At 31.4% G+C, this 25,933-nt stretch overlaps 3 protein-coding genes across 3 annotated transcripts; all 3 read right to left on the reverse strand.

The window, feature by feature from the left end:
* Positions 1–5,364: 5,364 nt before the first annotated feature.
* Positions 5,365–6,230, reverse strand: LOC139882645 (uncharacterized). Its single transcript, XM_071866927.1, has 2 exons — positions 6,198–6,230; positions 5,365–5,769 (listed from the first exon to the last, which is right to left on the reverse strand). The coding sequence occupies exons 1-2, from the start codon at positions 6,228–6,230 to the stop codon at positions 5,365–5,367; spliced, it is 438 nt and encodes a 145-aa protein (XP_071723028.1).
* An 8,703-nt stretch (positions 6,231–14,933) lies between these two features.
* On the reverse strand, positions 14,934–15,893 carry LOC139882646 (uncharacterized). Its single transcript, XM_071866928.1, has one exon. It carries the CDS (start codon positions 15,891–15,893, stop codon positions 14,934–14,936), a length of 960 nt encoding a protein of 319 aa, XP_071723029.1.
* Positions 15,894–22,828: 6,935 nt separating this feature from the next.
* LOC139882647 (uncharacterized) lies at positions 22,829–23,413 on the reverse strand. Its single transcript, XM_071866929.1, has one exon. It carries the CDS (start codon positions 23,411–23,413, stop codon positions 22,829–22,831), a length of 585 nt encoding a protein of 194 aa, XP_071723030.1.
* Between the last annotated feature and the right edge of the window lie 2,520 nt (positions 23,414–25,933).

Consider the following 25,933-nt stretch of genomic DNA (forward strand, 5'->3'; position numbering starts at 1 on the left):
AAATTATAATTTTTTGTTGAGGCATAACTATATAAATTAATGAGAATTGTATAACTCCAATTCTAATGTGTAAATAAAATATTATTGGTCATTGAATTCATATATATATTAAGATTAAAATCATAAATAAAATTATATTAAGAGGGTAAAATTATATTTTTGAAATGTTATCATAAAAAATATGGTCAACTAATACGAAACTTAACGAAGGAAACAATCATATATTATTTTGTAAAATTATGGGTTAAATTAATTATATATGAAAATAAAAAGAATAATATTATATTAAGATTTATTTGAGGGATTTAAATATTTTATCCTAAATATATATATATTATTTTTTAATAAATGAGGAAAAAAATTATTACTCCTTCCATTACATAATGTTTGTATATTTTTACTATTTTAACAAAAAAATGTAAAAATTGATAAACATTGAGGAATGGATGGAGTTTTAAAGATTTTTAGTGGTCGAGTTTGTTCATATCAACTGACGATAAACTCCGAATGAAAGCCCCAATCCTCCAAACTAAATTAAAATTATCAGTATTATCGAAAATATCGTCCACAGCCAAACTTTCAGGACGAATGACAAATGTGAAATTCGTCAATAGAAATTACCGCATTGATCGGATACATGCACCCGAAAGTAATGAGACAATGCAACTAAATAAATAGAACATTGTGTAAAAATATAGCAACTCACAATGAAGAACTATCTTCTTCTTCTATTATTCGACCAAAGTTGAAATGCATGTCGGAGTTGGTAAAAACTCAATCGCGATATAACTAAAAGAATATTTGTCCCATAGGACCGGCCCAACAGCTTGGGAAAAAGCCTCAGCCTAGAGCCAAAAAAATTCATTAAATAGTCAGAAGGTTAAGGCCCAAAAAAATATTTAAAAAAGGCCTTGAAAACTATTGCTTTCCTTGTCTTTGGTAATTACCTAATCCTACGCACCAGACATCTTTTAAATTTTAAATCCAAACCAATTAATGGACAAAATTCATTTTGGGTTTGTCTCGTTTTAATCAAAACCAGTACTAAAGATCGTATCATCTCTTTGGTTCCTAATTAAACCTTCGACCATAGTCTATCCATCGGACAGTACTTAGTCCTTAGATATTTGTCGTGTTGATCGTCCAATCAATAAGTGATGTATATTATTATCTTACGTGGCAGCCAAGTCAATTTTATGAAATTTAAAAATACATATACTATCGTTAACTACCTCCTCTCTATCGTGCTTGAAAAATCGGAACCATATTACAATTTCATCGCCCAATTCCAAATTTTTTTGCCGCCGCTCATCACTTTGTTTCCACCACTCCACTCATCATCGCCAATAACCCAAAGCCCATAGATTCCTTTCTCATTCAAACTTGAGTTTAAGTTTGGTTAAGACTAGATGTAGTTATATAGGATGGCATGTCTGAGTTTGAAGGTTGTCAATCAAAATTGACCAGGTTTTGAAGAGGTATGATGATTAAATCCACGAGACATGGATGTAAGGTGAGAGCCGACGAGATTGGTTGAAGAAGGGCGAATGATAGGGAAAGGATTTTCGAAAAGACCGAGCCTGAGAGTATGTCACACAGATCGGGCTATGAGTGGCTCGTATAGGGATATAGCCCAACATGACGCTCGGCTCCGAGACCCCTGTGACAGAATCCGATGAAGACATCGTCTTGGCACGGGTCTATCGGCCTCCCCCTCCTGGCTCTCTCGACTCACACTCGGGGGGCAAAACAGTCATTTTCGGGAAAACCCTAATAACTCCCTATAAATAGTCTGTGATTGGACATTTGTCACAGGATCTTATTCTCCCCAACCCTAACTCACTAGCTCGATCCGTACAATCTCTCTCTATCTCTAGAGACTTAATCACACACATACACAAGCCGACACATCTCCTACGAGACTCGTGTCCACGCCCCGGGACCTAGCTTAACTACTTGTCTCTAGGTGAGTCTTGCTGGCCCGGGTAGGCCGTAGACGCTCAACCACTCTCATTAGAGTCCTCTTTGATCTGATCAACGCTAGCTACAATCAAGCGAGCAGCACGTGCTCCTCACCACTCTACACAATCCATCCATGGACGAAACTGGGCGCTTGAGTTTTGGTGTGGTGGCTAACTGTAGACGTGGTAGGTTATGGGGTGAAATTGTGGGGTTATTTTTTTCGTGTGGAAAAAATAAGGGTATTTTGGTCATCATAGCCCGACCAACACGACAAACACCTACGAACCAACACTTAAGTCATGTCTCTATTGATCTTACAGACTAACTTAATTATGAGATTATTTAAAAAAAAAATTATAAGAACAACTTTGTCTTTCTTGCTATATATGTATTTTTTATTATTGATTATTATTATTTAGTAAGCGAGTAAGAAGTAACTAGATTCTATAAAGTATTTTAGGAGAAGGAAAAAAAATGGCCAAAATAGACTCAGAATACTATTGTTCCTACTGTTCAATGTTCAATAACGTTAGTCATCCGATCTTCAGCAAATCAAAATCCAGCCGTCCATTTGTGGCCGAAAACAGCAAAAAAGAAAGAAATTATATTTTTGCCCTCACCCTTACACTTTACATACTAATAAGTCTGGGGCAAAAAAGTCAACTCGAACACATGAATATTATACAAATGAGAGTTGTCTTATATTTTTCCGATTTCATATGAATATTTTACAAATATTTTAAAAAAAACTGACTAAATTTTGATGTTAAAGTTACTTCTTCCCAATATTTTTTAGAAAATGTCGAATAGTCCTCGCATTTTTATGTATGAGTGTGTCCAAACTTCTTTGTCGCGATTATCATGTCATTATTTCGAATATTGTGTTGTTGTTTCGCTTCTTTAAAATAGTCGAATTATAATCATTTTAAGTTTGCCCTCAAAATAATTCTTAAAGTTTAAATCCCATAACTACAATTATTAGAGCCCAACTAACGATTTAATTGATTAAAGATAGAATTATAGATCTTAATGTTCATTTATCAAGTTTATTAGCTCTTGCAATTATTTTCTTATAAATGGATGCGAACATCTTTATAACACATATCATGTCGTATTCTCTCCCTCTTCAAAATAAATCAAAAACTTAAAGTCCAAGAACTATTAAATGTGACTGAGCCATGGAATTGCTATTAGAAGCAACAACTTAGAGCAAAATTCTTAAAAAAAAAGTTTTAAGTGATTTCGGAATTTTTTGTTATGTATGTATATTCTATTTATTATATATTTTTAATCAGTGACGGATTCAGAATTTTAATCCACTAAAGGTAAAAAGAATAAATTACACGTATATCGTCGAAGAAAAAATTTTATGTTCTAATATGAGATAGCGAGTGTTAATATAATATTAAAATAAATCTATAAATTATAATTTTGTCGATGATTTTTTATTTTTTATTTTTTTAAAAGAGCAAATATGATTAGATTAGCGATCGTGGTTGTTAGGTGTAATTAGTATTACAATAAGCCATTTACAAAATAGAGGTAAAAAATAATAGGATAGGAATACTTTACGGTGGAATTGCAAAATAGGGTCGATGAACACAACTATATTGACATGGACGGATTTATAGGAGGTACCGAGGGGGCCATGGTACCCCCAGCTCCGATCGTCGGAGCTAAATCTCTCTTTGAGTTCTGGTGAAAATATATAAATATATTATTGTGCCACTTCTTACTATGATCAACTCTAGTACAGATGGTTTTGCACGTGCACAACTCCCACCAAGACCCAGGATCGACCCTTATTGTATGCAGTCATTTTAAGTTTAATTCTCTTTATTGCTAACAGTAATTATGTTTGGTTCCGTTATCTAATTTAAACCCTCTATAACAATACATATCATATATTCTTTTATTACTAGTTAGGGCGTAATATTTTTTTTTCTATTCTTTTTTCTTGACCTTTAGAAATTTTTCTCATAACCTTTCAAATATTCATGTCTAATAAATTTGGAAGTCTTTTAATATTAAATATTATTTATAAGTATTAATATTTTAAAATTTCCTTTTTAACTACTGTTAATTTTCTATCTTATATATTTATAGCATGAATAATTGGATTTTTTTTTTTGAAAATGTTCTCAACGAGATTCGAACCTTCAACCTCAAAATGAAATAGATTTGTCGCTCAAACTAAAATACAACACAAATATACGATAGAATTTAAAGTTAAAAAATTATCGTATTCGACTTTGAAGTTCAAAATATTTTTCTCGGACCCCCCAATCACCAAATCCTGGATCCGTCTCTGTATATTGATGTCATTTAGAAAGAATCCCTAACCAACAGATTGATTAATAATTCCCCTCTTCATCTTTTTTTATTATGATATACCAATTAATACACAGTCATAAATCCTGACCGGGTACAATTTTTTTATGTTAACCACTTAACCTGATCATATATTTTATGTGACAACTTTGCAAATGGAAAGGAGAAAAGAAACAATGAAAACATAATATATTCCTGGATGAGATCGTAAAAAATAGAGGCCCATAGAAAAATAACTTCTAGTGGGCTGAGAAGGAAAGTAAATGAAAATGGTGCCACAAAAATTGAACCCTAGGGATGGCCACGGTTTGGTTCAGTCCGGTTTCGGTTCAGAAATTTCGTTTTTCGATTTCGAAATTTGTGGAATCGAACCGGAATCGTCTAGAATCGAATTGTACTAGACGGTTTTAGACGGTTTCGGTTCGATTTCTTACAATTTTTTAAATACAAGAACCGGAATGGAACCGTCAAAATCCGATTCCGGTTCGATTAGTCGGGAAATCAGGTGAGTTTCCTCCATTTGCCCTGACACTAGTCCGTATCCCTTCATACATATTTTGGATAAGGCTGATATATAGATGAGGGACCCCCTTGTTTGGTCGAAGCCCACCAAAGGATGTTTCTAGGGACTCTATCATACGCCTTTTCTAGATCGATGAATACCATGTGCAAATTTTTTTTGTTGCTTCTATACTTCTCCATTAAGCCCCTTACCAATAAGATCGCCTCCATGGTCGACCGTCTAGACATGAAGCCAAATTGGTTTTCGAATATCGTAGTAGTAGCTCTCACTCTATGATCAATGACCCGCTCCCATAGTTTCATAGTATGACTAATGAGTTTAATACCTAGATAGTTAGTACAATCTTGGATGTCGTCATATTTTTAAAAATTGGGACTAATGTGCTTTTTCTCCAAGCATTTGGTATTTTGCACGAGACCATTATCTTGTTAAATAGTCTTATTAGCCATGCAATACCTATATCTCCAAGACACTCCCACACCTCTATGGAGATATTATCTGGACCACAAGATTTTCCATTCTTCATCTTTCTTAAAACTTCCTTTACTTCAAGAAAACGAATCCTCCTCATATAGCAAAATCCTTCTACCCTCATCCACAGGAGGCTCCACGATTTGTTCCCTTTGAACTCCATTGAATGACTTATCAAAATCGTTTCTCCATCTCAACTTGATATCTACGTCAGACACCAACACCTTGTTCTTCTCGTCCTTTATACATGTTATTCCATTTATGTCTTTACTAATCCTCTCTCTATGTCGAGCTATTTTATATATCTCATTTTTTCTTTCTCTAGTGTCTAACTTTTCATACAAGTCATCAAAGAACTTGTTCTTCGTTTCTTTGATGGCCTTTTTCGCCTCTTTACTTGCCAATTTATACCTCTCATATGCAGAGACATCTTGAGATTTAGGCAAGTTTCGAAACAAAAGTCTCTTTTCTTTAATTTTCTCCTTCACCACATCATCTCACCACCAAGCTCCTCTAGGTGCTACTTCTTTCCCCTTAAAGACTCCTAGTGTCGAAGAGGCTACTCTTTTGATACAACTTTCCATCCATAGCCTCCCACATGACATTCAATAAGTTAGCGAACCACAAAATTTTTTATATCAATAAGACTCAAATTTTATTTCGTCTAGTGTCTCAAAAGTGGTTGGGCCGGCCCTGATAGTCTGACACTCTGGGTGCCTGCCACACAATTTATAGAAGTTCATAATTTTAAATCCAAAGATGAGCCAATTTAACTGATGCAACAAAAAAAAGCCGTAAGGAACCAAAATGCGAAACCGAGCAGAACTCCTTTGGATTATCATTGGGCTATTCAAAATAAACCTGGGCCTAAATTTGGGCTACATTAAAGCCCAATGACTCTGGGCCTTACTGGATCAGGGGCCCATACATCTTTATTCAACATCTTTATCGAAATTGATCGACACGTTAAAGAAAAGTTATGAATCAAAATTTCAGAACAAAAGCCTAGGTTGGATTTCGAAGCAAGTCTAGTACTGCTTCATGTCCGTTCGTTTTGTAACGGGTCGGGTCCGGAACAAACCCGGCATGTGAGCAAACTTCAAATTCAATGTGAATGGATATGGGAAATCGAATTTCATTTTTAATTGGATCATACATGATACATCCACGGCCCTGGAATCCCTCAAATGAAGTTTTTTAAATTTTTTTTCTTTTCAATTTTTTTGTAAACTATACAAATTATTTCTTATTTAATTTAATTTAATTGTATTTCATACCCTCCAGTCTCCACGAGATGACTAATTAATACATCTCTATCATTTCGTCAACAGCCTTTAAGTACCCGAAGCAACTAAAAAATTACAATGCTATATTTTCTATAATAAAATAAAATAAACATAATATTAATATTAATTTAATTAAAAAATTCTTGTCATGAGAATCACTGATAGAGTGTCATATGTATGTGTTGAGACTTGAGTGACCGGCCACATAGGTAATACATTTTTAAAAATATATAAATAAAATAAATCTCCCAAATTATCATGAAATTGATCTGTCGTTTCAATTAAACGCGCACATGATAGATCATTATATTATATAAGTAAAATAGGGTACTTGTAAAATTTACGTATTTATTTATTGATACGACTAGTAGAGTAAGTGAGAAGGAAACAAAAAGCAGACATTATGAAGAAAAACAGTAAAGTGTTAGTTGCAAAAAACGTTGTTCAGTTGAGCCGTTTTTTCTGGCAACACTTTAGTAAGTATCGTAAATGAATGTCCAATCTCTCTCTCTCTCGATACATACATCCCCTCTCCCCTCATGTGTTTCTCGATTTACGATAAATATAAATACTCCTAGTCCTAGTCCTTGGATAAAGCAGAAAGAAAAATAATAGCTTTTACAGGTTAGTAGTTGGTAGTTGTTCAAATTGAACATATATATATACATACGGGCCTATTCGTCCTTCAGTTTTATCATTTTTCTAATTGTGTCCTTCTCTTTTATCTTTCTAGATTTTGGCCCCTTTACTTTTAAACTTTCCTGACGTTAGTCCTTAACATGGTTTGCGTTAACTTGGACTGACGTGACAAATATAAATCAGATGACAAGTTTACAAAACTATATTGCTTTTGATAAGGGAAGTCCCACATTTGACCATGGACGGATTTATAGGGGGTACCGAGGGGGCCATGGTACCCCTAGCTCCGATCGTCGGAGTTAAATCTCTCTTTGAGTTCTGGTGAAAATATATAAATATATTATTGTGCCACTTCTTACCATGATCAACTCTAGTACAGATGGTTTTGCGCGTGCACAACTCCCACCAAGACCCAGGATCGTCAGTACTGATTTTTACTTTTAAGTTTAATTCTCTTTATTGCTAACAGTAATTATGTTTGGTTCCGTTATCTAATTTAAACCCTCGATAACAATACATATCATATATTCTTTTATTACTAGTTAAGGTGTAATATTTTTTTTTTCTATTCCTTTTTCTGGACCTTTGGAAATTTTTCTCATAACCTTTCAAATATTCATGTCTAATAAATTTGGAAGTCTTTTAATATTAAATATTATTTATAAGTATTAATATTTTAAAATCTCCTTTTTAACTACTATTAATTTTCTATCTTATATATTTATAGCATGAATAATTGGATTTTTTTTTGAAAATGTTCTCAACGAGATTCGAACCTTCAACCTCAAAATGAAATAGATTTGTCGCTCAAACTAAAATACAACACAAATATACGATAGAATTTAAAGTTAAAAAATTATCGTATTCGACTTGAAGTTCAAAATATTTTTCTCGGACTCCCCAATCACCAAATCCTAGATCCGTCTCTGCATTTGACTGAATGAGGGTGGTCCAGACAAATGTGTCAACTTATTTAGAACATCTCAAAATCTGGCTAGGCCTGCATTAAACCCGTCATCTCGATTTTAAATTAGGCCCGATTATGCGAAACATATTCTAATTAATAGGTAAGTAAAATGTATATTACTCCTATTAAGGAAGGATTATGAAACTTACTATATAAATTAAAATTAGGGTTTTAATACAAAACCTAGTCTCTCTAAGAATTCTCTATTCACTTTGAGAAGTCTAAACTATAGTCTATAAACACATAAAAAAAACCCTATTTTCTTGAAGAGCAATATCAGTATCGAGGGCGAGTCTTGTTGGTCACGTGCAGACCGTAGATGTTTAAATCGTCGCCAGATCTCTTCTAGTCCCCAACTTATCAAGCTTCTGATCCACTTGTGTATACTCCCATACTACTTCTTTCTTAGTTAACATACCAAGACCAGGAGCTATATATATTCTCAAACCTCAACTAATTGGGCCTGAAATAGGGAACATTTGATTTGGTTGTTAATGAGACTAATATATACCGTAAAGGACAATTTAGTCCAAAATAATTATTTCTTGAAAGACATGCAAATGGAATATGAGAGAAACATTTTGGATTAACATCAAGAAAGTTTATCTTCGCGAGGTAAGCCCAAGTTAAATGGAAACTAGAAGTATGACGGACTCATAAACTCGACAGGACTTTTTAAAAATTAAGGGACTGATATAATGAAAGGTGAAAAGAAAGGGGAAAATGTGGAAAGCTCTGAAATTGATGGGCGAATTGGCACATTTTCCCTTGTTCAAGGAACTGTTGCAAAATTTCTGCAGCTTATTTAGTGGGCTATACATGTTTTTCAAAGCTAGAATAGAATGAATGAATAGCCGCAACTTGCTTGCTTGCACACTCTTTAACTTTATTTTTTATTTTTCGTAATCCCAACTTGCACTTGCAGTTTGCAGGTATAGGCCTTAAAGTAAGGAAGATTCATTCATCAACTGTTTTTTTTCTAACTTAGGACTTCGTAACTCTAGAGACTTCTAGAGGCTAGAATATTTCCGTCTACTTGTATAGTTGCAGCAGCCATTCTTTCTCATTATATAAATTGCAATTTGCAAGATGTCATCATATGCATATTGCTAAAATTATACATAAAAAGGTTCAATAATTTTGATAGTTGGATAGAGATGCCGATGAGGATTCTCTCACTTTTTAAGTAAGTAAAATTGTTGGGGATGACTTTGAATAGCACATTGACTCAAGGTTAACACATAGCAAAAAAACCTAAATAGTTCAAGAATTTTTTTTTTATTTTTTTGAGAATATAATTTTTTCATGATATAATAATTTTTTAAACATCTTTCACTAAACAATCAAACCCTATATGAAATGATGATATTTTCCTTTCTATGAAAAATGGAAACATTTTTTTGATGGAAAGTCATTAACCAAAATGACTAAAATAACTACGTGTACATAGATAAGGACTCAAGAGTCATGAGACTCTAAAATTAAATTTAGATCCACGTTTATTTGATAGAATCATAGACATTAAATAATTGTGAAATCCCCATTCCAAATTCAAGTAAGTATGCAGACGGTGGACTTATAGATGTCCAGGAGTCGGTTCAAACCATGAAATAGTAACTTCTCGATGTAGGAATCAACATCCCCACACACATCGGGAATAAATTAGACTCTAATACCATATTGTGATGATAAAAAAATGCTCAGGAGCTCTATTATAACTATTGAGGAGTGAAACCCATTTTCTCATTAATAAGAAATACGATATGTACAAGTATTTATAAAACAATGTACAAGGATTGAACTATTACTCTGTAAAAGTATAAGGACTACATCATACAGACCCTTGACCTTATCACCCCCTCACGCCGGCATGCAAAGATATTGCAGATGTCGATCTTGCGCAGAAAATACTGAAAAGTCGACCTTAGTTGGGGTTTTGTGAAGAGATCAGCTAACTAGTGATCGAAATGAATAGGAAGAAGTTGAAGCGCTTTAGATTTCACCTTATCACGAACAACATAACAATCCACTTCAATATGTTTTGTCCGTTCGTGAAATACTGCAGTCTTGGCAATATGAATAGCCGATTGGTTATCACAATACAAAATGGCTGGTTTTGGAAGAGGAATTTTGAAGTCACGGAGCCAATATAGTAGCCATTGAATTTCACAAGTCGTCATTGCTCGATATTCAGATTCAGAATTGGAAAAATAAGTGGTGATATGCATTTTAGACTTCCATGAAATGAGTTCCTCACCTAGAAAATTAAATTAACCAGTAGTATATTTCCTTGAGATGAGCAGGGAGTCCAATCTGAATCAAAAAAACCCTTTAGCTGGAAATCACTAATGGAAGGGTAAAAAATCTCTTGACCTGGAGAAAATTTCAAATAACGAAGAATCCGGTGATAGCTTGCAAAGCCAAATAATGCTATAATCTATTTAATTATACAAAATAAAGCTCAATTCAAGATAAGTTTTTCACGTGTAAATCACACATTTATTTCCAATAATTAAATGTAAAGTTCAAAATAAAAAAGATTTTATCTTTCAAATAAAAATATATTAGGGCTAACTTAATTTTTTTAACAATTAACAAGGACCAAATTTAAATGACCTTATAATAATTAATGTCGTGTATTAATTTAATTTTATTTTTTTTTAAACTAAATTTTGAAATTATTGATTCATTATATTCAAATTTTATTATTATTTAAATTTTATACTTTATACCCTTCCAGTCTCTTCTTATTTAAAATTTTAATATGAATTTTCTCTCGTCCCTATTAACCATCAACCATCAAATATATTACCATAAAAATATTTTAAGATTAAAATATTGATACAAATTACTATCATACTACATATTAAGATATTATTGTATATATTTATAAAAATGGTTTGAATTTATTTTTGAATATTCATAAAAATAACGTAATAACTTTATGATAGTAAATTATATTATGTTTATTTGTGTCTTTAATATGTTATTGTTTTGGTTCACCACCTTAATATATTCAAATCAAGATTCTCCACTAAAATAGATAGTCATTTTAATGCAATATATATATATATATATATATGATGTTTACTTTCAAAATTTTTTGTTTAATTTCATTCTCAAATTATAGGCCTATGTATCTTTAAAAAAAATAAAATATAAGCCTATATGTTTTTTCAATTTAATATGTAATATATATATTAAAAGTATTTTATGATAGTAAATGATATTATGTTCATTTGTGTACTTAATATTTTATTTTATTTATTTCACCATCTTAATATATTCAAATCAAGTTTCTCCACTAAAATCGATAATCACCTTAATACAATATATATATATATTAATGTATATATATGATGTTTGTTTTCAAAATATTTTTTTTTAATTTCATTCTCAAAGTGTAAGCCTATACTTTTTTCAGTTTATTATGTAATATCAATATATCATATGTATATATATTAGGTATTTTATTTTCAAACTTGGAATTGAAATATAATTTTTTATCAATATGTGTTTTAATATTATCCATAATTTTCATTTATAACTACGTTTATATTATATTCTCTCCATTTTATATTATTTCGATAATATTTTTAAAATTTGTCTTTTATATTTTTTTTATCTAACTTAATCATTATATCAAAAGATTATATTAAATATTTAAATAATAATAAATTATTATATAATTTTTTAATTAATCTCATATGTTATATATAATTTGAAATTATAAAAAATCTTAATTTAAATTGGTATTGATTTGTCCATAAATACGGATAAATATGGTATATATCTATCTATTTAACATATATTAAAAAACATTCTCCATTCTAAGAAATGTTTATCTAATTACACCACTTCATTCACTTTCATTTATCATAATTTTTTATGGTCAAACTTTTAATTTCAATTGAAATTCTTATACAAAGTTTATCTTCTAATTATTTTATTTATTTCTAAATTACAAATCCACAAATTTCAAATTATATACAAATTTTATTTCTTCTTTTATCATGGTTTACTAATCCAACAATAAATCTCTATGTATATGGAGTTTCAGAATCCATGCCACAGTCAAATTGAAACATGAAAGAAACGGTTGAAAGAGGGTTTAATCTACTGTTTTTAAAATTTATCGAAACTTTTAATATTTTTATCAGATATAGGTGGAAATAGATACTTCCTCATTACATTGTCACATATTTTTTCAAGATGTCAACCTCATTTTTTTTCATAAGAAAATTAAAATAAAGATATAATTTTAAATTTTTTTCTACATTTTTCTTGACATACCTAATACAATAATCTATCCACCCAAAATTCATTCTCTCAAAAATTGAACCCATGATCTTCCGTAAGAAAGTCGGATATCTAAATCATTGGATCACTCTCTGATTTGGCAAATTTTTCCCTACATAATTAAAGATCTCATTTAATTTTAATTTTATTTGATACTCCCTCCGTATACAAATAGATGACGTTTTGAGAGAATTTTTTTGTATTTCAATAGATGACGTTTTACAATATCAATGCAAAAATTTACATATTTACCCTTTTATCTCTCTTCCCATTCAAAACAAAAATTAATTAAATAAAATAAAATAAGAATAAAACGGTAAAATGAAAATAATATTTATCTTAAAAGTAGTGCTCCTTGGTAGTAGTGCAAGACTTCAAAACGTCCACTATAAAAATACAGAGGAAGTAACAATTAACATATATATTATCACATGTTATTCATCTATAGTTACGTTTTAAATAAATTTCATGCGTTAATACAGATCCAAATATTAGTTCGATACATATTCCTATGACAAGATACTGGAAGTTATTGAAAGTATATAATTCTGTAAAAAATTGAAATCAGATTCTCCACTCTTTCTATTTCTTTTTTTAAATAAATAAATAGAAATCGTTCTAGTAACTTGTAAAAAATCTTTGTAGAGGGCCAAATAGATCTTTTAAACATCAGCGCATCGATCACCTCCCACCAATAACATTGCTTCAGAAAGCGGCTGAAAATGAAGGCTCACGCTATACATACACAACAACAATAACAATCATAATGACAATTTCATTTTATGCGACTGCTTTAATTCCTGATTGAATATTCTCTAAGAAGCTTTTTTTTTTAGTAATATACAAACATAACGAGGCATTGCTAATAATCATTTGTTAGATATAGTGTATATAGAACTTTTCCACAACACCAAAAGTCAGTAGTTGAATTATCAAGCTTAATTAAATGAAATTGTAGATACCCATTCATATTCCGAACAATTAATTGCAAATACCTCATATGTATATATAGAGCATGATTTTTCTAATTTCTATTTTAGACCTCTTCAAAAAAAAAAAAAATCTATTTTAGGATTTCTCAGGAGTTGAAATTAAATAACGGCAGCGGAGAAAGTTAGGGGTCCTATCAAATATTTTGGGAGTGGGTGAGAGAGTATCACTGACGATGGCGACACTAATAACTGAACGAACCTTTCTTTCAAGTCTCACATAAGCCGATTTAATTCCAGTCGAAGAAAAAATACGCCATCATGAGTTCGTGGGACCCAAATAAAATATTAGTATTAAGAAGTTTTATATAATAATTTCGTCTCAAAATAGATATAAATTTTTCCATATAAATTATATGTAAAAATTTGTATCTATTTTGAGACGGAGATAGTATTTATATAAGGCTGCGGCTCGGCTGCCTTTCAGTCTCTTATCATACAAATTGACCATCCTGTAATCAGTGACCACATTTCGTGCTCGATCCATGGTCAACTTGCTCGGTTCCTCCTTAATTTTGGTTTTATAACTAAAAATTAAAGTCTCGAAAAATGATAAATAACTCAATTTTATATTATAAAATAATGATAACATAAATACATTGATCGATTAACATTGATAAAAAAATGACATAGTTGTTGATCGGGATTTGACCTAGTGGTGCGGTAATTCCTCCTTCGAAAATTTATGGATTCGATTTAGGGAATGTGTCGTGAGTGAATATTGGATAGTCTATCGTAATAGGTATAAAAGAAAACTATATAACCATCAAAATTTTTAATAAATGCAATAAATATATATATATATCTATATAAATAAAATTCTACTCATAAATCTCAAACGTTTTTTTCCTCTAAGTCGAACCTACCTCTAACGCGTAGATTTTGTTTATTCACATAAAATAAGTATTTACGTAAAAAAACGGATATACATGTTATAAGTATTTTTCACGGACACAAACACAATTGTCCCTTCGTACTATAAGATTGAGTGGTGAATCATTTATTTTGTCTGAGACATGGATGATGGATTAATTAAAAAAAAAAGAAATTGATTTACTCATTCAAAGATATAATGGTTAAATAATATTTATATAAATAAAATGTAGATAAAATGAAGAATATTTTTATGAAGAGTGATTTTAATTATTATTATTTTTATTATTATTATTATTATTATTAATATTAAATTTGGGTGGCTCCTGAAGTAGACTCGTCACTCCTTTAATTTACGTAAAATGAAGCTAGAACAGAGTTAGAATCGTCGGCTTTTAGGGGTGCACTACTTTGGTACATATTAAATGGGAGAGGTGAACATTAAGTAGTCTAACCGGAAACGTTATATACGGTTTTACAATTTTTTCTGAAATTTTCAAACATGTGGGTCCCGTCTTTATTTTTATTTGTTTTGTCTTTATTAGAAAATATAACTTAATCCTTAAAGGTTTTATAAACTTAATGTTAAGTCCTTATAGTGTTTGTTCTAACTTAGATTCTATTGTCAGTAGATGATTATTCAATTTTGATAATTCTTTTTGTATATCCTTATCTTTAGAAGACGATGATTCTTCCTCTACTATGTAATTAGTATTATCTCTAATTAATCTCATACTTGGCCTGCGAAATATTCGTTCTTTTGTTATTATATTATCTATTCTAGGTACCGAACTTATCGGTGTCGTTTTTATTGTTCCTACTTTGGCTGTAACACCAAATAAATCTTCTAGATAAATTCTATCATTATCTTTAAATTGTATGCTATGGTGGCTATTAGATAAGGCATAACCTATTTCATAAGTTATTGTGAAAGGATAATCCTCTTTTGCCATTAAGTTATTTCTATAGAATTTGTATGCTAATATTAATGATCTATCTAAATTTTCTGTGCATAAGGGTATTCCTAATTGTAATGATACATTAAACTTTAGTTTTGTGTATGCTAAATTACCATTTACTATTCCTATTATTCTATCTCGTGGGTGTTGAATTCTATCATCACATATTGCTAATCTTATAGGCGAATCTATTCCTTCCATAAATGTTGATTTAATCAATATTTGAACAGTCGATATATGAATATAACCTATTTTATCTTTATCTGCTTGTTTTATATTTAGCTGTTTAATTTTTTCTTTTATTTCATCACCACTTATAATGGGTATACTAGTTTCTCCAGTAGCAGTAGAGATTTCTATTGGATATTCTGCAGTAATTTTTCCAAAATAAAGTATATTTTTTCTACTAAAGAGATTTCTTAATGGAGTCCTTATATCTTGGCATTCCCTAAGATTTAATTCTTCTTTTTTAATCTTTTTGATTATATTTTTACTAACTAAGATATCTCTTTTGAAATTGTCTTTTTCTTCTTGAAGATCTAAATAGTCTATAGTATTAATTGTTGATGAGGACGAAGCTACTTCCTTTTCCATTTTTTATCTATTGTAAGATCTGAGTTGTTCTAATATTATACAGTAAAGAGCAATTTTACATGATAATTCTAATCGTAGGATATCGAAAGTTCTAATGTCTTCATTTTCATTTTCTAACTCTTTAATTATTTTAAGGTCGTCAAAACATCTTTCTATAGATCCTTCACAGTAATCTATTAAACTATTTAGATCTGGACTGTTTTTCTCTAATTTTATTAAATATATTCCTTTGGCTATATTCTGACTATAATTCATCTTCTAGCTCTGATACCAAATTTTAGACGCGGATAATAATATTTGAAAAGTTGGCTAAGCGAAAGGAAATAAATTTTTATTGATAAAAACAAGAGTACAAATATTTAATAAAATCTAATTAGATTGATCGGACCAATCTGCTTCTAGTTCTTTTGTATCATAATACATATTAGCATCATAGAGATGTTCTAGTTGTATTTCGATATGTGTTAAAACATCTGTATTTTCTTCTATCTTCTTATATGAATCATCAATTAATGAAGATAGGTCTGCTTTATACCTGGTTGTTATTTCTTTTGCTAGTTCGGAGGGCAGCATTCTCCTGAATAATATTTCTATTTCTTTGATCTTTTCTATATCTAATTTCTGATTGCAATCAGAAATGATTTCTTCTAGATGAACTATTTTTTGATTAGTTTCTTTTTGTAAATCAAATAGTTGGGTGGTATTGGAATTTTCTATTATTAAATCATACATTGAATCGAATTTTCTATATGAACGTTTTCTTCCTCTAAGTCGAACCTACCTCTAACGCGTAGATGTATTCTTTGGTTAGTAAATTTTTTTTTTTAAGATTTTGTTTATTCACATAAAATAAGTATTTACGTAAAAAAGCGGATATACATGTTATAAGTATTTTTCACGGACACAAACACAATTGTCCCTTCGTACTATATGATTGAGTGGTGAATCATTTATTTTGTCTGAGACATGGATGATGGATTAATTAAAAAAAAAGAAATTGATTTACTCATTCAAAGATATAATGGTTAAATAATATTTACATAAATAAAATGTAGATAATATGAAGAATATTTTTATGAAGAGTGATTTTAATTATTATTATTATTATTCTTATTATTATTATTAAATTTGGGTGGCTCCTGAAGTAGACTCGTCACTCCTTTAATTTACGTAAAATGAACCTAGAACAGAGTTAGAATCGTCGGCTTTTAGTAACAATTTGGTTTCAGTAGCATGTAAATTTGGGTTCGTTCTTTGTATGATCAGCAGATCACGTGTATGCTAAACATGACAGAATCCCTAACTTTCTTGACTGCTAGCACTAAAATTGACAAAAAAAAATTCGTGAGGCCATAGATTTTTTTTTATAATCAAAGAAAAGAAAGGATTTGTTTATATATAGATAGGTTATAGATAGATGTCAAAAACTAGAATATAAAACATTATTCAGATTCGATCGAGGACAATATGCATGTTCAAGGATGAACGATGGTTGTGGCTTGCGAGTAGTATTCATTCAAGTCTCAAGTACTTGTCACTATTACTAATAAAACAATAGATATATTTTTTTTTTCTTTCACATCAATCAAAATACATGTAATATTGCCCATAACTAGTACTAGTCAATTCTGATCCTATTTTTCGATTTCATAGATAATGAGTGCCAAGTTAAGAACGGATTGCTAAAACTCATTAATGTTCATTGAAATATTGTAAGTATGCCGATCGAATGCAACACTTTAAAGTACGATTTGTCAAACATGTTTGGCAATTCCAACTAAAATTTATATTGACTCAGAATTTTCTGACTTAGAAGTTAGATTGTGTAGAGGCAGTGTTTAAAAAAAAATAAAGTTTTCCGAACAATCCTGTTTGGAAGTAAGCGTATAATTACACGATCATGTAATTAGTATGGTGTAATTATATGTTTGTGTAATTACGTACGGATTAATTTTTTATGTTGTTTGGTTAGTATTATGTAATTACGTTGTAATTAAAAATGTTATGTTTGGTTGTATGGTTGATATTTGTAATATTAGATTATAAACTATAAATAATATGACAAGAAAAAAAAATTAAATTGTGCAATTACATGGTGTAATTACACAAATTCTTATGGTGGGAGGTCGGAATTAAAACTGTGTTACTAGAGCCTCCGAATTACACGTAATTACGTGGAATCAAATAATTACATGACCATCTAAATAAAGTCAAACTATATAATTACCACCAATCACACGAAAATCCAATTACACAGTGACTTTACAAACAGACTTTTATAAAAATTTCGATCATGTTATTGATGACTTTTCATTCAAAAAAGATATAATTGTACTAGTTTTACTATTTTTCTTCTTCTTTTTTGACACAAACTAAAAAAATTATACATCACGATCGTCGGTCAGTGCGTGATCTAGTCGTTTGACATTTCCTCCTATATGTAGACGTGAATTTGAACAGATTTTGGAAATTTAAAAATAAATTATATAACCTCTATCTTAATTAATTATCGATTTTCTTATATAAAATGCATAGAAAAGACGACAATTAATTTGGAGAGAGTGAGTATTCTGATTTCGGATCGGCTTTAGAACCAGAACATAAATTTGGTTCGGTTTAAGATAAAATGGTTTGTTCAAAGTCTAACTGAACTAATATGTATAGCGTATATATTCTTTGTGACTTGTGAGCAGTTGAAGTTTGGGTTGCCGACGGTGGGACCTCACGTGCTTCCTAACTATATATATTTTATTTTATTTGAAGTAAACTATATTATTAGCTGGTGAAACGCAAAACCATATAATAATAAAATTAAATAAAATTAAAAGTCTAATTAATTCAAGCGAAAGCAAGTTGTGTGTGTGTGTTTGTAGAGGCTAATGTGTCATTTTCACGATATTATGACACATAAATAATTTCGAAGATATTGTATTAAATACAGAAATTTATACTTAATTAATTAATATAAAGTTGCAAATAGAACATGATGGAATAATTTTAGCACATTCCAATTCATATGGATTTCCTTTTGTGCGAAAAGTGTGTGATAGGTAACATTGATTGCTCTATATCTAATTAGTATAGTTTAATATAATATGCTAAGTCATAGTCATTAATTTTCCTTTTCTGTGTCACGTGTTAATGATTTGCTAATCGATATGATCTATATCATATACAGTACTATATCCTTTTTGGTGGGATAAATATCATATATTTGTGCGTGATTAAGTGAATGCTATAAAAAAATATTTTGATGTTAACAATTTTTGTCCAATTGATTAATAGATCATTCGTAGAAGTGTTCACGAACCACGATCCCATGAGTTCATCATTAAGAATCCGTCTAAACATCGTAAATTTATCTGTGATCACTACTAATTAATCCTATTTAGGAGATTCTGAAATCCCTTTAATCCTCCTAAACAATTCATCTAATTAATGCCCCGACATAGCATAGAAATGTCATTAGTAGACGAGAAGTATTATATTAACATCTTCATTGCCATTTTTATAAAGCCAAAAACTTAATCCCTACCACTAACGTGCCGACGAAAAATTGTCATCTATCAATTTTTCATTTTGATCATATTTATATTTAAGAATATGTTTAGTTTATAATTTTTTATTTTTCTTTGAATAATAAAAATATTAAAATTATTATTAAATATTTATTAAAAAAATTTGAATAATAAAAATATAATATTAAAATGACTCACCAGATCCTTAAATATAAAAATTTAAAATCATCGAACGTCAATTTCTTATTATTCGTTGATTTTTCAACCTCCTATATCTTTTTTAAAAAAAATATATATTTTCTCGATATTATAATAGATAATCGATGTTATATATATATGTCCATATATATAAATTAAAAAGTATAAATTAAAGAATATAAAACATCGAACATCAATATATATATATATTATCTATATAGAGTAAAGATTATGAATCATCACTTTGTTATCGCATTTAATTATATGTATTTTTTAATCAATACTTTAATCGTCTTATATAAATACAGTTAATCATGGAGCTTATTAATATTATCAGAGTTACAACGGTCCTAAATTTTCACATTTGAATAGTCATCTGACAATCCCACTCAAAATGACATACCTAATATTTAATCAACAGTTTCATCCAAGACATGCAATACGCTACAAACATTTTCCTATCAGAAAAATCCAAAAAAAATTATTAGTTAAATAAAAAATCAGCGTACTGAAACTTGTAAATCGAGAATCAAATTCTCAAGCTTTCGTGTTGAAAAGACATTTCACATTTAATATATAGATCATAGTGCTAGCTCTTTTAGCTTCTTTTAATTTTTTTAAAATAAAAAAACAGAAGCATATTTGGATTATTATGTGAATTTATTATTAATATATATCTATAATGTATTAAAGAGAAATGAAAAAAAGAATAATAACAGAATGAGCTGTGTGAGAAGCAGAAAATAAAAAGGAGCAAAGCTGTAAACGCGGGAGGTGAATTTTATTTATTCTTGAAGAAGAAGAACGTGACAACATGTGAAGACTAGGTTGGCATCCCACACTCCTTAAAACGTCTCACACTCTACTCAATAACTATTTTCCCTTTTCTCATTAACGTGCCTGAAATATATAATTTCACATTTAGTCCTTCATATTTGATTAATTCGATTAGTTAGTCTCTCATCATCTCGTCTACCATGGTCTCCAATAATCAATTTGGTCCTTCGATTCGCTAACGGATGTAAATGTGAGGTATGAAATAATCAAAAATAATATATGAGGGACAAAAGCTGAACTCATGAATTGAAACAAGTTGAGCAGTGTCGTCATTTTCAACTTGACAGTTGGAAAATTAGGTTTATAGTAGTACTTAAAATATGCAAAATGCATGTTCTGTGCAGCCAACAATTTTTGTGCCAATCAATAATTGTTAATAGTTAACAAGTAATTAAAAATCTTATCCATCTACGTCTAACCTTGATGATTTTGGTGCGTGAAAATTTAGCCTTTCTTCTTTAACAAGATTGCACTGTCCCCTGCTTGCTTGTCAAGTTACATTTCATCTAACTTTTAAGCCACACTTTTACCCCAAGTAAACCATAGGTTAACTTAAGAGAAGGCAATGAAGAATGATAACAATATATATTTTTTTTACAAAATAAAATCTTAATTCATCATTTTATAAAATCAAGAATTTCGTAATTTAATTTTCCACCCGTCTTTAAATAACGTTTTGACTTTAATAGATTTATCCAAATCCTTTTCTTCTAAAAAAAAATAATGACTAGTTCATTTTTGAATTTATCTATAAAAAATAAAACCACATGTATTTGTTTGTATACTGAAATAGTAATACCGTTCAAGTTCCATTAATAATCTTTCTTTCTTTCTTTTTGAAGTTTGGATTCGTGACTACCTAATAATTATGAACATTCAAATCAGACTATCAACATTAAACTTTATAATAAAATTTAATTATTTAATTATTCAAATCAGAATATATTACAAACCAATCATAATTATCGCTTGACGTAATAGGGAATGACTAGGGATATCCGTTTCAAAGCGAAAAACCAACCAAATCGAATGGTTTGATCCGGTTTAATTTGGTTTTAAAAAAAATGTATATTTTAGTTTGAACCGAATCGAACCGTTTTAATGATAGTTTAGTTTGATTTTAACTATTTTGGTTTGGTTCAAACCGATTAAAATTGAATAAGATTAGAATAGACTATTAAAATTTATAATCCATTAATATAGAAGTCTCATTAATTAATTAATCCATTTCATTTTTATTATTTTAACAATAATAAAAAATTATTTTATTATGTTGTGTATCCAAAATATTTTATTATGTTTTATTGCCTTTTTTTAGCTTTTATAGTAAAGATTTAATAATAGTTTGTTTCATAAGCTATTTTTTTTATTTTGATGCTATTTTTTTATTTTGATGTTAGTTTCATTTTTCATTATCTAAATGTATGTATGTTACGTATAGAGAATATTTAATTTTATATTTAAAATTTTAGTTTGAATCGAATCAAACCGAATCGAACCGTTTTATATTAGTTTGGTTTGAAAAAGAAACAGTTCAATTCGGTTTGAAAAATCTCGAACCGTTTTGAATATGGTTCGATTTGGTTTGATATCCAAACCGAACCAAGTCACCAAACCGAACGACCGGCACTCCTAGGAATGACACTGAGTTTCCTTTGCTAGAGCTAATAATGATTCTCGCTTTTCCGTTGGCTTTGGCTTTTTTTTTTCCTTCCCCCAAATATCAAGTACTTCATTTTGAGTTGAAAATTATTTTCCATGTGAAATTTCATATTCTCTACAAAAGGGAATTGAACCCTCGTCGATCTCACTTATAAGGGAGCCAAGGTGTATACCAGTGTACATCAATTGGACTAAGTTATTAATGTTTGCATCTGGGACGGGATTGTATTTTCCATACAACTGTGCAAGGATCTTTAATTAGAACTATTAATGGCTGACTTGCTTAAGTCCTAACTAATTGGACTTACATTTTGTCCCCATGCATTCTACATACATAGGAACATATATTGCTGGTTTCACAACTTACTCGTTTTATTCAACAAAATGTAATTAGTACAAAGTATGTCATTTTGGACAATCAAAATGAGCAAAATGTGACTCAAATTAATGCACGAAAGGATAAACCAAACTTAATAAAATTATAACCAGAGACGGATCCAGGATTTGGTGATTGGGGGGTTCGAGAAAAATATTTTGAACTTCAAAGTCGAATACGATAATTTTTTAACTTTAAATTCTATCGTATATTTGTGTTGTATTTTAGTTTGAGCGACAAATCTATTTCATTTTGAGGTTGAAGGTTCGAATCTTGTTGAGAATATTTTCAAAAAAAAAAAATCCAATTTTTTTTTTTTTTTTTTGATAATGGCATAGCCAAATTCATTCAACCATAACGTCCGATTGGACAAGTACAGCTACATCAGCCGGTAATTCCGAGAAAGTAAAACATTGAAAAGGAGCCAGGGAGGTGGCTTGAAATTTAGCCATGGCATCGGCTACTTTATTCCCTCCCCGCTTTACAAAGGAAAACGAACACGAACTAAAACATACTGAAATGGATTTAATGGCATCAAGAAGCAAACCAGCACTAGTTAAACTATCAGACTTCATGCTGAGATCATTAATAAGGACTTGACAATCACTTTCCAGAATGACCGAGGAGAGTTGCATACTTCGCGCCCAGGAAATTGCACGCCAGGCAGCAACTGCTTCAGCATGCAAAGCGTCCTCTACAGCTCCTGTAAGTCCAGTTTCCACATGCACAATCAGTCCCCTGAAGTCCCGCACCACTACTGCAAAGCTATTTGATGATCCATATGAAAAGGTAGCGTCAATATTCAGCTTCAGCATACCAACAGGAGGAGGCAGCCAGGACTGAGCCATAGGTACCCTAGTTTCTGGTCTCTGAACAAGTGTAGCTTGATCCAAGTGCTTGTTCTCCAGAATCCAGCGATCAACTGCCATCACAGCACTCTCAGCCCTACTACATACTCCTTCAAAAATAGATTTGTTTCTATTCCCCCATATCCACCAACAAATAACGAAAAAACGAAGTAATTCATCACTTGACAAAACATCAAAAGCTGAGTTCAGCCAAGCAGAAAAATTAGACAACCCATTATTCAGAATTATCTCTAGGCCAGCAAGCCGCCAAACTGATCGGGACCAGCAACACTCCACAAAAGAGATGAAACACAGTCTCCGGTACAGCCATACATACCTCACAGTTATCTGGTAGAGACATTCCTCGCCGAATGAGATTATCACGTGTGCCCAAAAGTCCCTTACAGACTTTCCAGCAAAAATGCTTAACATGGGGTGGAAGTTGCAAATCCCAGACCTTCCCCCAATGGCAAAACGTCGACACAGCAGCAGCTCCATCTTCCAATTGCATTTGTCGAGCTATGTGATAGCCTGCTTTAACTTGATAGTGACCATTACGACTCTGGGTCCAAACAAGCTGATCCTGCCTAGAGAGGTCCAACAATGGGGTGGCCAAAATAGCATTAACAACGTCGAGAGGAAAAAGACTTCGTATAAGAGCTACATCCCATCTTGTATGAGCCCAATCAATCAAGCTGTTAACACGTAAATCAGACGAAACCATTCCTGGAGGCAAAGGAACTTTATAATCAGGTAAATTCTTAACCCATTTATCTTCATACACACGAATAATATTTCCTTTGCCAACTCTCCAGCGACTACCAGCAAGCAAGATAGGCCTAGAATCACATAACGCACGCCAAATATCAGAAGAAGACTTACCAACCGGAGCCTCAATGAAATGCTGATGCTTGAAATACTTGTTCTTAAGCACACGAGCCATAAGAGAGTCCGGCTGCGTCAGTAACTTCCAACTTTGTTTGGCAAGCAGCGCTAAGTTGTATGACTCCAGGGAACGAAAGCCAAGACCCCTCTCCTTCTTCTGCAGGCATAGCTTGTCCCAAGAAGCCCAATGAATCTTCCTCTTCCCGTCTTCTGTGCCCCAAAAAAATTTAGCACAATAAGTCTCAAGACTTTCACAAAACCCCTTAGGCAGTTTAAACAACGACATCGCATAAGTAGGACCAGATTGAAGCACAGATTTAATGAGAATCTCCTTACCAGCTTTGGAAAGTAATTTTATTCTTTATCCGATCCCGGAGAAACTCGAAAGGCTCTGTCTTCCTACGCCCAATTATCAAAGGCAGGCCTAAATATGGGCTATCGGCAAGAGTATTTGTAATGCCAAGCTTTGACTTCAGCCTCTCCCGCAGCTCAACTGGAACATTAGAACCAAAGAAAATGCTGGATTTCAAGAAATTAATAGCCTGACCTGCTGCTAACCTATATAGCTCAAGGATAGCCATTAAGTGATCACACTGAGCCTCATTGGCCTGCATAAACAGAAGCGAGTCATCAGCAAAAAGAAGATGGGAAACCTTTTCACCGGTTCTAGAAGCCGCTACGCCAGAAATCAGCTGCCAAGTTAAACAAGATTGAATTAAGCCCGATAAACCTTCAGAGCACAATACATACAGAATAGGGGATAACGGATCCCCTTGCCGGAGGCCCCGGTCAGGTTTAAAGTCAAGAACAGCTGACCCATTGACAATGATTGAATACGTAACAGACTTGACGCACCTCATTATCAAAGACACAAAACCAGGTACAAATCCTAAAGACAACAGACAACGAGAGACATAATCCCATTCAAGCTTATCATATGCTTTCGAGACATCCAGTTTAATTGCCATATCACCCTTACAACCAGTTTTTTTCAGTTTCATGGAATGAACAAGTTCAAAGGCCACAACTATATTATCAAAAATGGAGCGACCAGAGATGAAACCACTCTGATTTTCAGAGATAACAGCAGGCAACCAGCCTCGAAGTCGTAAAACAATGCATTTCGATACAAGTTTATAGACTACATTACATAAGCTTATAGGTCTCAAGTTAGAAGGGAAAACTGGATTTTTTACCTTCGGGATGAGCACTATGTTTGTATGATTAATGCAGGTCATATCATTCCCGTGATTTAGGATCCCTAAGACGAGTTTGCAAACTGAGTCTCCCACCACAGACCAATGTTTCTGATAGAAACCAGCTCCCAAACCATCCGGCCCCGGAGAACGATTAGGATGCATAGAAGACAACGCATTCCAAACATCAGCAGCAGAAAAAGGACGCATCAAATCAGAATTCATCTCCTCGGTAACCCTTCTATGTAAGGTCCCAGTAACTTCTTCGATAGTCGGCATACTCGGATTCGAGGAAGAATAAATATTCTGGAAATGACTTCCAATAACAGCTGCCAGCTCACCAGAATTCGAGACCCATTGCCCATTCTGATTTTCCAAGCCTCGAATAAAATTGTTCCTCCTCCTTTGAGAGGCAAAAGCATGAAAATAGGCTGTATTCCTGTCCCCACTAACGTGCCAATCAATCTTAGAACGTTGCTGTCACTTAATTGCTTCAGCATCTAATAATGCATTTAGCTGA

The sequence above is a fragment of the Rutidosis leptorrhynchoides genome, unplaced genomic scaffold (assembly GCF_046630445.1).
Source record: "Rutidosis leptorrhynchoides isolate AG116_Rl617_1_P2 unplaced genomic scaffold, CSIRO_AGI_Rlap_v1 contig296, whole genome shotgun sequence".
In the NCBI taxonomy this organism is placed as follows: Eukaryota; Viridiplantae; Streptophyta; class Magnoliopsida; order Asterales; family Asteraceae; genus Rutidosis; species Rutidosis leptorrhynchoides.